General features: G+C 42.9%; 1 protein-coding gene across 1 annotated transcript in view; it reads right to left on the bottom strand.

Moving 5' to 3' along the window:
• The window catches only part of LOC111152542 (transient receptor potential cation channel subfamily M member 1), a 144,605-nt gene that overhangs the window by 44,698 nt on the left and 84,185 nt on the right, over positions 1-15,722 (bottom strand). Inside the window, exons 14-18 of the mRNA XM_022511028.1 lie at positions 10,089-10,262; positions 8,855-8,989; positions 7,774-7,824; positions 5,388-5,528; positions 4,472-4,501 (exon numbers count right to left, since the gene is read on the bottom strand). Of these exons, the coding sequence (XP_022366736.1) occupies positions 4,472-4,501; positions 5,388-5,528; positions 7,774-7,824; positions 8,855-8,989; positions 10,089-10,262 (531 nt within the window). The remainder of the gene's footprint in view (positions 1-4,471; positions 4,502-5,387; positions 5,529-7,773; positions 7,825-8,854; positions 8,990-10,088; positions 10,263-15,722) is intronic.

The following is a 15,722-nucleotide window of genomic DNA, read 5'->3' as shown; positions in this document are numbered from 1 at the left end:
ATATATATATATATATATATATATATATATATATATATATATATAATGGAATACTATGCAGCCATCAAAAGAAATGAAATCTTGCCATTTGTGACGACATGGATGGAACTAGAGGGTATTATGCTTAGTGAAATAAGTCAGTCAGAGAAAGACAACTATCATATGATCTCTCTGATATGAGGAAGTCAAGAAGCAATGTGGGGGCTTGGGGGGGTAGGAAAAGAATAAATGAAACAAGATGGGATCAGGAGGGAGACAAACCATAAGAGACACATAATCTCATAAAACAAACTGAGGGTTGCGGGGTGGGGGGGTTAGGGAGAGGGTGGTGGGGTTATGAACATTGGGGAGGGTATATGCTATGGTGAGTGCTGTGAAGTGAGTAAACCTGGTGATTCACAGACCTGTACCCCTGGGGCTAATAATACATTATATGTTAATAAATAATAATAATAATAATAATAATAATAATAAAAAACATTAAAAAAAGAAAAAAAATTGCCCCATAGAAATTTAAAAATAAACACAGCTTTCCTTTCTTTTCTTTTCTTTTTTTTCTTTCTTTCTTTTTTCTTTACAGGTCATTTTATACAAATTTTTTCTTTTTTAAAAATTTAATTATATATATATTTTTTAATTTTATTTTTTCGGTGTTCCAAGATTCATTGTTTATGTACCACACCCAGTGCTCCATGCAATACGTGCCCTCCATAACACCCACCACCAGGCTCGCCCATTCCCCCACCCCAGAGTCCACAGTCTCTCAAGGCTCATCTCCCCCTTCGATTTCCCCCAATTCACTTTTCCTTTCTTTCTCCTAATGTCCTCCATGTTATTCCTTATGTTCCACAAACAAGTGAAACCATACGATAATTGACTGTCTCTTCTTGACTTATTTCACAGCTTTATTTTCAAGAATATACTAAGTTAGCCCTGCATCAGGTTCCATGTTAGGAGTGGAACCTGCTTAAGACTCTGTCCCTCCCTTTGCCATTCTCCACTTCTAAATATATATATATATATAAAAATTCTTTTAAAATAGTTTTAAAATTGCTAGAGAGAGGATATAAGAAACAAGGAGTTAATTTTCCTAAACTGCTACAAAGCAACAAGAAAAAGAGAAACATCTCAATAAAATAAGAAAAGATATGAACTGGAAGTGTAAAGAGAAATGGACACATCCACTGTCACAGTAAAGAGTCCCTGAATGTACTTCACTTCCAAATGAACTTGAAAATATTCCTAAATATGGAAACAAATTAAATTACATAATTATCAATTTGATCTGACAGCTAAATATAAGAAATGTTCCTAACAAACCAAGAATGCACATGTATTTCCACCATACATGGATCATTAACAAAACCCCACCAGGCATTATACCCCAAGTCCTTTGAGATTTTCCATCTCAACAGATTCCACATACTACAAATCACATAGTCGACTTATCAAAGAATAAAACTAGACATCAACAATAGTCGGATAACAACAGAGGAGTCTACATCTGGAAAAATTTAAATGCACTTCTGGATTTTAAATGCTCTTGGATTAGGGGTGGCTGGGTGGCTCAGTCAGTTAAGTGTTTGCCTTGGGCTCAGGTCATGATCCCAGGGTCATGGGACTGAATCCCTCCTGGGGAAATCCCTGCTCAGTGGGGAGTCTGCTTCTCCCTCTCTCTCTCACCCTCCTGGCCACCCCTCCCACTTCTGTTCTCTCTCTCTTTCAAATAATAATAATAACTTTAAATGCTCTTGGATTAAAGAGGAAATTATAAACAATTTAGAAATAAATGACAATGAAGGTTCTACTTACCTAAACATGTGTGATATGAAAACAATGCTTAGGGAAAAATTTATACCTTTCATGTGTTTATTGCAATAAAGGGAAGATTGAAAATGAGTGAACCTCTCATCAAATGGAGTCTATAAAAACAATACAGTAACTGTAGAAAGTATATGGAAGGAATGAATAAAAATATAGGTGATGTTAATAAGAACAAAAACAGAAAAAAATAAAGTTGTTTGATACAGCAAAAATACCAGTCAAATATATAAGACAGTTTGGTTAAGAAAAAAACAAAAGAAGATATAATTTTAAAAAATCAGAAGGGCACACAACTAAGATATTGAGGAGACTGAAACAGAATATAATATAAAGATTTATACCAATGAATTTGATAATCTGGATGAAATAAATTGTTTTCTAGGAAAGTCTAAAGATTTTATTTATTTATTTGAGAGCAAGTGAGAGAGAGAGAGAGAGCGTGGTGCACAAGCAGGGAGGAGGGCCAGAGAGAGAGAGGGAGACTTGGACTCCCCACTGAGCAGGGAGCCCAGTGTGGGACTCAATTCCAGGACCCTGGGATCATGATCTGAGCCAAAGGCAGAGGCTTAACCAACTGAGAGACCCAGGCACACCCCTCCTTTTTTAAAGATTTATTTATTTATTTGTGAGAAAGAGAGAGAGAGGGAGCAAGCAGAGGGAGCAGCGGGCAGAGGAAGAAGCATGCTCCCTGCTGAGCAAGGAGCCTGATGTAGGACTTGATCCCAGGACTGTGGGATCATGACGTTTTCTAGGAAAGTCTAAATGACAAAAGTGGACTCCAGAAAATAGAAAGCCTGAATGCACTCATGAAGTGGTTATGAAGGTGGTGAAAGATATACCTCTAAAAAGAGAAGTGGGTCTAGGCTATTTGGGCGAACCTTCACCCAAAAGATCAACCCTACATGATGTAAACAACATGAGAGAATAGGAAATTATAGAAAGTTCCATATCACAGTCCTTGTAAGACCACAGCTCCATCAACAATGATGTAACAATGTTAAAATCAGTCTTCGCAGTGAACACAGAATCGACACCTTCCACCCTGAGTCCATATAGAAATCGGGATGCTATTTAACTCATGAATTTATTTGAGAAGAATCTTAACAATAGTCTTAATTTGCTGTTTACGGTATTCTTCCATTCGTGTACATATTTTTATGTCTAGTGCTTTGTTCTTAAGGTTCCTTGTTAAGCTGATTTCTGGGTGCTTTTGTTCTATTGGGAGAGAACTTTAATTGATTTTCCTGAATTTTCTACATACAAAATAATATTTTTACTCTAATAATTTTTCCTCCCTTTTAAGTATTCTTTTTAAGTAATTATTTTCTCCCCTTTTGGCGTATTCTTCCTTTAATGTTTATTTTTTCATGTGGTACAATTTCTAGAAAACTTTAAAAAACTAATGGGGTTCATAATGATGGCAATGATAATGGGCATGCTAGTCTTCTTGATGTTAATAAAAATGACTCGAAGGCATTAGTGTTCAGTCATAGATTTCTTCTTTTTTTTAATTTTTTAAATTAATTAAAAAAAATTTTTAATAAACATAATGTTTTTTTTTAAATTTTATTTATTTGACAGAGATCACAAGTAGACAGAGAAACAGGCAGAGAGAGAGGAGGAAGCAGGCCCCCGCTGAACAGAGAGCCCGATGTGGGGCTCAATCCCAGGACCCTGAGATCATGACCTGAGCCGAAGGCAGAGGCTTCACCCACTGAGCCACCCAGGCGCCCCATATAATGTATTTTTATCCCTGGGGGTACAGGTCTGTGAATCGTTAGGTTTACACACTTCACAGCACTCACCATAGCACATACTTTTCCCAATGTCATATATTTCTTCTTACTACATACATGTATTTTTTTTAAGATTTTTAATTTATTTATTTGACAGAGAGGAAATCACAAGTAGGCAGAAGCAGGCAGAGAGACAGGCAGATAGAGAGGGAGAAGCAGGCTCCCTGCTGAGCAGAGAGCCTGACGTGGGGTTTGATCCCAGGACCCTGGGATCATGACCCAAGCCGAAGTCAGAGGTTTAACCCACTGAGCCACCCAGGTGCCCCTACATACATGTATTATTAATCATATCAGGGGGTATTTTTATCTTATCATTCTATTTTTTTCATTCTGTTTTTCATTCTCGTTTTTCATTCTAGTAAACTTTAAAAAAATTAAGGAAACTGTTTTTCAATTCTTCTTTAGCATTTGTTGAAAATGCTCTTCTACCATTTTCCTTCTTTGACCTCTTGATATGATGCAATATACTCAAAACTTATTAACGTTAAATTATATTTGCATTCTTAGAAGACTTTAATTACTTCCTTAGAACTTTTAAAATATGCCGCTGAATTTCTTTCACTATTATTTATGATTTTGAGGGGTTTTTTGTTGTTCTTGTTTATTCTCTGTTTACTTTTGGAACTATGGTTTTGCTAACTCTATAAAATGAATTAAGTAGTTTTTACCTTTTTTGGAATGCCTACTATCCTTTTCTATAATTTGAGTATACTATCTAAATAAATGGTGGTGTAGGGTAGTGGATCGATCCATTGAAAGCAACCACCAGTCTACATTAAACCAATACAACACAAAGAGGGTTACATGTATTTGATGAAGATATAAAACCAATGAAAACATGTCATACTTACTTCCATTCCTAGAAGTTTAAGAGCTTTAGGCTGCATAATAAAAGAGGAAAAAAACATCCATTTAATCAGATAACTAATAGTAGTAGCAGTAATGTTAGTAGTACATTGGCAGTGTTGTTAGTAGGGGACAGAATCCTGGGTTCAGAAGTACTTGGTATCATTAACAATTAAGGGAAATACCCAAGGAAAGGAAATGCTGTAATATGGACACTGTTTCTGGACAGCCAAAGTCAGGTAAGGAGAAAGATGTGCCGACAGATGACCCAGGTAGAACCAGAGAGGTTCACTAACAGAAATGCAGACATGGAGTTTGTGGGGCTCTGTGTGGAGGGCAAGAGGAGAGCTTCATGGAAGATCTGACGTTTGAGTTGGTCTTGTGATAGGCGTGGCATTTTGATCAGGGGAAAGACATGGCTGGTACAGTAATACAATTCGAGTTTGGCAGAGGTTTGTGGTCTCCCATGACAGCGTGGGACAGCTCTTAGGCTGACAGAGGCTTGGATGCTGTCATAATGAGCTTGGCTGTGATTCCTCAGGTGGTGGAGAACACTCACTGTAAGTATTTGAGCAAGGAGTGCAGTGTCATGTCTTTTGCTTTGGAAGATAAAAGTGGTTACAGTGGTAGGATGGATTGGAGAGGGCAGAGACAAGGGAGCCCGGGAGGAAGCCTACTATAGACAAAAGACAGGGAGCAGATGTAATCCATGGGCCGAGGGCCTGCCTTGCTGAGGGGGGTAAAGGCTGTGGGTAAAACATGAGCATCTCTAGGGACCGTGCAGCCTCACACCTGGATTGCTGCAGGAGGAAGGACAGGTGTCCTTGGGGATGGGGTGATGAACTTGGCTTTGAACAAGCTGAGTTATATTGGAAAGGACAGCAGGGGACCATAGAACATCACAAGTTCATTTTGTTCTACCCTCTTAGGTCCAAACAAGTTGTTGTAAAGGGTCCGAAAGCTCTTCCGGGTATAATTGCAGCGGTATGCCCCGCCCATGAGATACTCCAGCACAAGCCCTATGTCGATGAGGCTGATGTGGTAATCAGGTGGCAGGTTGCCCTAGAAGAAAAGAAGCCGTGTCTCAAGCCTTGCAAGAATGCATTCCAAGTGTGGTCTTCATCACACACCTTGGGCATAAGTGGCCATTCCTGGCTACCACTTGGGTGCTGATCTATGGAGTGGAGCATTAAACAATATTCAGTCTATTACCATATGAGTGAAGGAGATGAGGGGGTAAGCCATACTTCAGAAAATGGGTTAAACTTTCCCAGTGAGAAGAGTTAGAAACCCATGAGAGTGCAGGGTAGAGTCCTGGGCTTATCCATGGGCTGGGTCAAAATGGCCTGCAGCATGCCCGTGTAGATGTAGAGGAGAGGGGTTGTAGCTGGCCTGGAACCTCCTTTGTGAGAGCAGATGAGTCACGCTGAGAAGGTGCTTTGATAGCTGCTTGCGAGGGAGAAGCCCGCTTTAGGAGCCTGGAGTCCAGCTTTCGTGCTGAAGGAGGAAGTGACCCACATAACGGGAAGGAGGACTCTACAGGAGTATCCTTGGGGCTGGGAATTTCTTAGAGAAAGCTCCACATGGTGCCCTGTGACTTTTGGGGGGACAAAGTATCTGGTGTGACTGGGAATCAGTGAAGGGGCAGAGTGTTTCAACAAAATACAACAGGGTATGTTGAGATGAGGTTGGCCAGTCATTGGCGTTGCTGGACAGCTGACTTACTCAGGGGGCAGAGGGGACCAGTGGGTTGTAAGGATTTTTGTTTTCTATTATTGATGGTTTAATTTCACATGGCTGAAATGATGGTGGGAACCCAGGGTTCACATGCAAATTACACATTCTAAATGTCCTCCCTTTACTTCAGAACTGGCCACATTTACTGAATACTTCACTCAGTAGAAACTTGCATTAACAAGTTTGTGCAGCTCCTGTCTGGATTCTCCACCCTATCCCGAATGCCATTTGCAAAGATAAGGAGACGTAGCCCTGCCCTCGGGGAGCTCACTGTTCTAGAGGAGGGGCAAAGCCACAAACCCTGAGTCTGGCCCTGAACTCCTGAACTCTGGGTGGGTGAGACGGTAAGTAGGGACCTTCTGTAGGAGGCACACGTGAGGGGGCTAGGAGTGGGAGGAGCAGAAACTGCAGGGGACAAGGAGGAAGGGCCCTGCAGACAGGAGCACTGCATGGGCCCCAGAGAGTCTAGCATGTGTACCCTTTGGTGGGGATGTGATGGGAAAGAGTAGGGGATATTGACGAACTGGGCCCAGGGGGGTACAATTTTCTTGGAAGATCTTGAACTTCATGAGATTTTGGAGGATTTTAAGTTGGGGAGTCCTGTGTCTGGGATGGTCATGGAGCGTGGGGCTGGAGGTGGAAAGAGGATTCTTGAAGCCATTTAGGTGAGAAACGGTTGGGTCTGAAGTTGGGTAGCTGGGGCTTTTGAATGTTTGCTCTTCCTAATCTAAGAGATCTGGGAAATCAGATTTCTGATGGAGGAAGCAAGGGTACTGGTCTCTCTTAGTTCCCAGACCCACCAATAATTCACGGATCCAATGAATGTCTGTAGAAACTGAATTCTTGTATTCTTAGAAGTAGATATTTCTATAAAGGATGGCCAGAATATCCAGGACTCTGAAAACTCTCTTCTCTCATTTTAATTATTTTCTCTTGCTCAGAATATGAATACACGTTCCATGCTTTGCAAGCCAGACTGCATCCTCGAGAAATGAATCACTCACACCTTAACTCAGTCTAATCCTGTAGCCTGTGGCGACATGACAGATCAGGGAGCGGACGAGATCCTACAAGAACACACATTCTAGTAGTCAGCAGCAGTGGAAAGCGGGGGAAGCATCTATCACTCACTAATGAGAGAACAGGAAGGATGACTGCTTCGGTCCAAAGAACACACACAGTGACATGAGGCATGTCCTTCTGGAAGCTGGCTCAGTGAAGGAGAGAGCCGCGGATCTTAAAGGAGATACAGAACAGGAGACTCCACTGACAGCTGCAAGCTCAGGTCAGGGGTAAGATGACACTCCCTGGCTGTTGCCCCAGGCAATGGAAATGGTGCCAAGATGCCATAACCAACAGTCATTCAACACGAGCCTAGCATGTGTGCTGATGAACATGAAACGTGAAAAAGATATATTAGTTTGGAGGAAGTTCTTTTATGGAGAGAGGAGCTCCTTATTTCCGATGCCCCCAATAATACGACAACACATTTCAGAAATGTAAAAATTGCTTTATAAAATGTCTTATTGAAAGACGCCATTGGGTAGGAATTGCAAAATGGCAGACTGACCTTTTTTACATCCCTCACCAGCAAATGAAGTGTGTTGGGTGGACCCAGCCTCTGAAAGAGAAGCATTCAGCCATATTAAACGTGTTTTTCTCTTGAGTTCTTGGAGCTAAAGCCTACCCTACTCTGTAGAAGCAATGACTTGTGAGAGCTGGACTGTAACCCACGATCAGGAAGTCTCTTCTACAAGATAGGACCGGTTGGGGTGAAGAAGTACCCAACGCGTTCAAAGATACGTTAACTGCTTTCTACTGATTTTTTCTAGAGAGCCTCTTCTGGTGTGCAATATTGTGTGAGAAATTCAGCAAGGACCAAACAAGTGCTGAGGACTGTTTTTACTGTGAAAAACTTCAGAATGGGGACAGGGAATGTAAATTCTCAAAATCCACATTGTAATAATAAACACCAAGAGGATTTCACCCGTATACTTGGATTTTCAGAGAGGGGAGCTCTTTGCGGGGAAAACTCAGGGAAAGCTTAGTTGTCCATTGTTCACTGAAGCTGCTTTAAAAAGTGGGGTCCCGGGGCACCTGGGTGGCTCAGTCGTTGAGCATCTGCCTTGGGCTCAGGTCGTGGTCCGGGGATCCCCGGATCAAGCACGTGTCAGGCTCCCTGCTCAGCGGGAAGCCTGCTTCTCCCTCTCACACTCCCCCTGCTTGTGTTCCCTCTCTCGCTGCCTCTCTCTCTCTCTCTCTCAAATAAATAAATAATCTTAAAAAAACAAAAACAAAAACTGGGGGTCCCATGGAACTGCTCACCCGGGGAACTTTTCACTCTGCTAATGATTTAGGAAGCTAGATTCCCTCTTTGTATAAACTAGTCTTCACATACCACACACCTGGTTCTTACTGCCGCTGTCTGGTGAGGCAAGGTCGTAGCTGGTAAGGACGTGAACCTAAGCCGTGGCCTGCCTGGGGGAGAACAGCTACCTGCCATTAAATGATGCCCCCCCGCCCTCCCCCCCTGCCACCAAAACCAGCGGTCCAGTGACTCATTTGAAGGGCAGTAAGGCAAACCAGGCATGGCTGATGAATACCATCACAGGGCAGCTCCCCATGGCCCTCCCTCCTTCTGGAACACTCACCGTGTTGTAAAGCTCTTCCAGCCTCGGGATGGTGAGAAAGTGCTGCATGTTCACTCCGTTTTCAATCAGGAGCTTCACGAAGTCCACTCGATCTAAGACCAGAGCATCTAGCATGGCTTGTTCTAGAGCGTTCACCTGAACGAAGCAACCAGAGGGGCTCCTGAGTGGCCTCCCAGAGGGACTCCAGCAGGAAGCCAGCGGGAGTGCATCTGGGAAAACGCAGTCGGACCTTACAACGTGCTGGACCTGGTTCTCTTTGCCATCCGTATGGACTAAACATGCCCCATCTCCCCTCTTTTTTCTCAGTGTGGCCCCTACCTTTCCTATCCAAGTATTGAAGCTTGATAAAAGGAAAAAAGTAAATGCTTCTCTCCTCTTCAAAACGAACTGAAGGAAGATTCAAAACTAGAGCCAGACTGGTATTGTTGTTCTCTCCAGTTCCGATTTTGTTTTAATTAAAATTGAGCTTATTTGCTTTTCTTTTGAAATAAAGATGGGAAAGAAAAACCCTGTAAGCTGTAGCATTCTTGGCAAAATGCAGCTAACTCAGTACTTGCACCTCCGAGCTCTGGACTCCATAAACAGTGTATTCAGAAGAGGTGGATTGTAATAGCTTAGATGCTATTATCCATTGTGTGTACCTCTGTCCTTTAATAATGACAGAAGCTGCAGCATTTGGTGAAGCGTGAGGCCTTCTGGAGAGAGCCCCTGGGAGGGTTTGCCTCCTTGACTGAGGATGACTGCATGGTCACTGTGTGGAAATCATGAGCACACAGCTGCCACCAGCCGTAGTGGCCGTGACGGTGCCAGTCACATGTCACTGCAGCCGCCCTTCCTTGCTCGTGGCCTCAGAGCAGCAGCCCAGGAACACGGTGCCGCATGTGGTTCAGCCTCCCTGCCCAGACGAGTGCTGTTACTTGCAAATCCCAATCGTGGGCCCCTTCTTCTGTTCCCTGAATGGTGTTTGTTTCAGAATAATTGGTTTGTTTCCATATTTTAAGGCATCAAAACACATTCCCCCACAGAGCAGGAATGTCTGGCGTTTGTGAAACCCACCATTACCTTTTGAAATACTGACACCATCCCTTCCCTGGGCTGCCATTGCCTCCCGGGACTCAGGGCCTGTGTGGGGCTGAAGCAAAGGCAACAGGGACTGCCCCTCGCCCTAGAGAAAGAGGGTGACCCACTCGTGATCGCTGTGATCCCAGGAAAGGGGAGCAAAGACGGCACGTACCCAGTTGAGCAGCTCGATCTTCCGGGGGTCAGTTTCCTCCTCCACCTCCTCTTTTACTTTCCCTTTCTTCTTGCCCTTTCCTTTCCCTCTTCCCCCCTTGGTGGTTGCTGTTGGCGGCTTCTTTTCCTTCTCTATGACCTTGTTATCTGTAGGGGGGGCCAGGCTTCCCAGGGGCTGCAGTCCACAGCAAACAGAGTTGGGAAAAGATGTTAGGGCTGCTCCTTGTCCCAAGACAGGTGCACGCTTCCCCTCTGGGTGCACACACATGTGCACATGCATGCACATATAAGCACACAGGCACCAATGCACAAACTTGCACACACATGCATATGCGCGCGCACACACACACACACACCTGCATGCACACACTCAGTCATTGCAAGCCTGTCACCCGCAGGAGGAGGCCCTGATACCATCAACCACTGTTACCTATGGGCTTGAGGAAGCACATTTATGTCTTTAAAGTGGTTGACATTTTGAATCATGTGTGTTTTTGCTGAGAGGTAGGTTCAAAGGCACCAAAGGGAAGTTGCTAATGTAGAAAGGAGAAAATGATTGTTGAAGGGATCAGAGACAATGGATATGTCTGGTATTCCTGAGGATGCCTCTTTGGCTAGAGCTGTGACTGAGCTTCTTGGTGGGTAAAGAAGGCCTCCTGGGGGTTACGGAGCTGTATGGAATGTGGCAACAGACTGAATGCATCAAGGGAAGAATGTTGTTTCACTCAGAGAATAGGAGGGACTGCAGAGGTGGGACCCGGCCCCTGGGCCTGCCTTCTGGTCACATGGAGAGCATGGTGGCGTGGGGGTGGGGGGAAATGGCCCTGGTGCAGAGTGACACCAACATTGAAACAAAGCTGACTCCTCCAGCTGTTGTCTTATCTTGCTAGACTTGCCCTGTCCTCTGGCCAAACTCTTTTGGTGAAGGCGTGCAAAGTCTCCCTCCCCTCCCTTCCCATGCTCCGCTCCATAGACTCCATGCTCCTGCTTCCCATCTGCCCATGGCTCCGGCCGTGGCCGTGGATGGCTGTTCTGGTGCCACTGTACAGGTGTATCCCGGTGCTTCTCACGCTGGGCTTTTAGCGCATCTGACTCTGCTGCCTGTTTCCTCCTCAAGCCTCTTCTCCCTGCTTTTTCAGGCACTGCATGCTCTGGCTTTCCTGTCCGGCCACTGCTTCTCAGCACAGGTGGTAAATGCTAAGGGTCTTTAGGGCTCTGTCCTCAGCCCCCTTCCTTTCTTCTGTACTCCCCCTCAACAAGCTTGTCGAGGCCCTTACTACCAGTCCCCATGCATTTGCCCACGACCTGTCCTTTCTAGCCTCAGTCCATGTCTCTCCCTGGAGTTCCTACTGCCAACTTAGCACCTCCACTTGAACAGCTCAAAGCCCTTTCGGCTCATCATATCCGAAACCACACTCAAAACCACCCCCTCCAACCTACTCGTCTTCCAGTGTCCTTTAACTCAGTGAAGTGGCAAGTCAGAGAATAGAGGGTGATTGCTGACTTCTCACTCCCCACAAGGCCCTCCTCCATGATTAAACTGTCTCTAAGTGCAATTGTGTTCAATGCTAAATATTACTTTATTCTGTCCCATTCTTGACTTCTGACTCTGCTCTAGCTCAAGGTGATGTCTCTCTCCTGAATCACTTCAGACGCTTATTAACAAGGCTCCTTCCATCTGCCATTGTACCCACCCAATGCACTGTCTACATTAAATCCAGAATGTTCCTAAAAATGTAAAGGAGACCACGTAACTCTCCTGCTTAAAATCCTTAAGTGAGGCAGGCCAGAGGCCGGAGATCGGACTGAGGACACCATGCATGTTTGTGTGGTTCCTGGTCAACACAGATGTGGATGAATGTCCTCAGGCAGACAAGACTGTTATAATCCTCAGGAAAAAGTGACACAGCATTCAACAAATAGTGCTGGGAAAACTGGACATTCACATGCAAAAGAATGAAGCTGGACCCTTATCTATTATCTTATATAAAAAATTAACCCAAAATGGATCAAAAACTTAAATGTAAAAGCTAAAACTACAAAACTATTGGAAGAAAAACTAAGGCAAAGTTCCATGGCATTGGATTTGGCAACGACTTCTTGGATATGGTGCCAAAGGCAGTGAAAGAAATGATAGGCAAATGGGACTTTATCAAAATTAAGAACTTGTGCATCAAAAGACAGTATCAACAGAGTAAAGGCAACACACCTAATGAAGATAATATTTGCAAATCACATATTTTATAAGATATTCATATCTAGAATTTATAGAGAACTCCTAAAATTCAACAGCAACAAAACCCATACTGACTCAAAATCAAGAAAAGAACTTGAATAGGTATTTCTTAAAAGAAGATCTGCAAATGCCCAAGTACACGAAAAGATCCTCAAAATCATTAATCATTAAAGAAATGCAAATCAAAACCACAATGAGAGGACCCTTATCAAAAACAAGTGTTGGCAAGAATGTGGCAAAATCAGAATCTTTGTGCACTGTTGGAAGAAATGTAAAATGATGCAGCTGCCATTGAAAAGTTTGGCAGCTTATTAAAAAAAAAATTAAAAATAGGATAACCATATGATCCAGCAATTCCGTTTCTGGGTATATATCCAAAATGATTGAAAACAGAGTCTCAAAGAGGTATTTGTACACCCATGTTCATAGCAGTGTTATTAAAAATAGCCAAAATATGGAAGCAAGCCAAGTGTCCATTGATGGATGAATGGATAAGAAAATGTGGTCTATATGTACAACAGAATATGAGTAAACCTTAAAAAAGGAGGGAATCCTAATACATACCAGAACAGTAATGAACCTTGAGTATACTAAGTGAATTAAATTAGTCACAAAATGATAAATACTATATGATTTCTCTTTTGTGAGGTGCTTAATGTGGTCAAATTCATAGTGACAGAAAGTAGAATGGAGTGCCAGGGGCAAGGGTAAGTAGGAAATGGGGAGTTATTGTTTCACAGGTATAGAATTTTAGTTTTACAAGATGAAGAATCTGTGGATGGATGGTGATGGTTCCACTACAATGTGAATGTATTTAATGTCACTGAACTGTACTCTTCAAAATGTTTAAGATGCTCACTTTTATTTAAACGTCTTTTGCCACAATAAACAGATTGGGTGGAAAAAAAAACAAAAACAAAAACAAAAACAAGATAACACAGCATTTGAGGTAACAAAGGGCAAAAGACCAGAAGGAATAACACAAATTGCCAGCCATCTTATTGGGAAGAGCTTCAAGCATCCCTATAGAGAATTCACGTGAGGAGAAACTGAGGTCAACAACCAACATCAAGTTGACAACCCTTAATGAACCGTCCTAAAGTGGATCCTCCAGCCTCAGTCAAGCTTTCGGATGACAGCCTCCCAAGGCAATGGCTTAATTACAGTCTCATGAGAGCCCCTGAGCCTGAACTATCCAGCTGAGCCATTCCCAAATTCCTTACCCATGGACACAGTGTGAGATAATATTTGTTGTTGCTCAAAAAAGAGAAGTCCTTAAGTTGTTCCCCAAACCCTTGGCCACAGCCTTCTGCCCTATACCAGGTCTGCAGCACTCTGTAATACACAGCTCCTGGTTGAACTGCAGCCTCCTCCCGAGTCACCCCCTGCCCACTCTGCATTTTAGAAAAGACACTGGTCTTTTTTCCTTCTTCAATAAATTATTTAAAAATGTCCAGTTCTTTCTTGCTTCAGGCCCTTTACGTGCTCTTCTGTCTGTATGGGAGGTGCTCACCCCTCAGTCTTCACCAGCCAGCATCTATTCTCCTGATAGGTCTCAGTGTTAGTTCACTTTTCCTGCAAGGTCTTCTCTGGTGTCACAATAAAAAGTAGCCCTCCCATTTCCCACATTCTGTTTCATGGGCATGTGCCTTTTTCCTTCTTAGCAATTACTATAATTTATAATCCAGTATCTAGTCATTCAATGATCTGTTTCTTGTCTTTTCTTGCCCTCTCTCCCACAGCATGCCCACACCAGCATCACACAGAGAGTTCTGTAATGGCTGTGGCAGGTCTGTTTTATTTACCCCTGTCTCCCCAGAACCCAGCACATGGCCTAGCACACAGGAAGTTGTTGATCAACTTTTGTTAAGAGAATGAATGAGTAAAAATGTGGATTTTTTAAAAGAAGTTTGCTTTGGTTCAAAATAGCCAGAGAAGAGATTGGTTCTATCATTTGCTGCTGCTAGGTGAATGAGAGGAGCAGAATCCCTCCTCTTCTCTTTTAACTTCTGTCTTTGCCATTGGAGAGAATTAAATATGGTGTAGATGTGGTCAGGCAATGTAAGAGAATTCCTAGATGCTCAAACAAGCTTACTCATTCTTCCTTCTAGGGTCACACCCTAGGATTCTAAGAGCATGGTTGGTAATCTTAGAGGGGTAACTTTTAGTCTGGGCCAGTAGACTTCTTTATTTTGAGGAAGGGCTTCAGGGTCTGCTTGGGAGGAGGTGGCCAATGGTGAGAGAGGGGCTTGGCTCTTATCTACTATATATATTGCTGCTCTACTCAGGATGCCACTTGTAGAAAGGGCTCTTCTGGAGGAATCCCAAATAATAAGAGAGGTGTGACTGGCTGGAAGGAGGGTAGGAAGGGTACTTGTAACATTTGAGTATACTGGGAGGAAAGTGAGATGGTAAGTATATTGGGTGACAGAATTTAAATTTGAAATATGTTGATAGGTTGATACGATGGACTGAATCTAGCACAGTGAGATGTAACAAGGAATGATGTCTTCAACTGGGTCCACCTGGGCCCAAGAACACCTAACTTCAGAACTGCAAGATGTGGTTTATCAGGTGTGAGCATGATAAAACTCTTGGGAATTTCTGCAGATGGAAACTTAGTACAAGAGAAGAATTATATATTGCTGTATTACTAGCTACAACACAAGGATGTGGCAGTCCTACTCTGGGCTGCATAAGGTGTTAATTTGGGGGCACTACTCTTTTAAAAGGATATGGGATGGCATGGACCATATCTGGAAGAGGAAATTCCTCTTTGGAACCTTAAATACAGGTTAAAAGATCACTTGCTGGGGATGTTGTTCATAATATTCCTTTATTATCCATGTAATGCCCATGGGGTCTGTACTGATGTTCCCTCTTTCATTTGTGATATCAATATTCTTCGTTAGCTTGGCTAGAGGCTTATTAATTTTATTGATCTTTCCAAATAACTAGAGTTTGGTTTTGTTGACTTTCTTTATTGATTTCCTGTTTTCAATGTTATTGATTTGTGATTTAATTTTTATTCTAATATAAGCTTTCAATGCTAGAAATTTCCCTCTAAGCAGTGATTTGCTGCATCCCACACATTTTGCTAAGTTGTATTTTCATTTTCATTTAGTTGCAAATATTTTAAAATTTGCTGTGAGACTTCTTTGATCTATATGCTATTTAGAAGTATGATGAGTAAACTTGGGAAAATATTTTTTTTTAAATCCATTTGACAGACAAAGATCACAAGTAGGCAGAGAGGCAGGCAGAGAGAGAGAGAAGAAGCAGGCTCTCTGCTGAGCAGAGAGCCCTATTCGGAGCTTGATCCCAGGACCCTGGGATTATGACCCGAGCCGAAGGCAGAGGCTTTAACCCACTGAGCTACCCAGGCACCTCAGGAAAATA

Source organism: Enhydra lutris, unplaced genomic scaffold, assembly GCF_002288905.1.
Source record: "Enhydra lutris kenyoni isolate GAN:26980312 unplaced genomic scaffold, ASM228890v2 scaffoldscaffold29, whole genome shotgun sequence".
NCBI classification, from domain to species: domain Eukaryota; kingdom Metazoa; phylum Chordata; class Mammalia; order Carnivora; family Mustelidae; genus Enhydra; species Enhydra lutris.
This window is presented reverse-complemented; position numbering and strand designations above follow the sequence as displayed.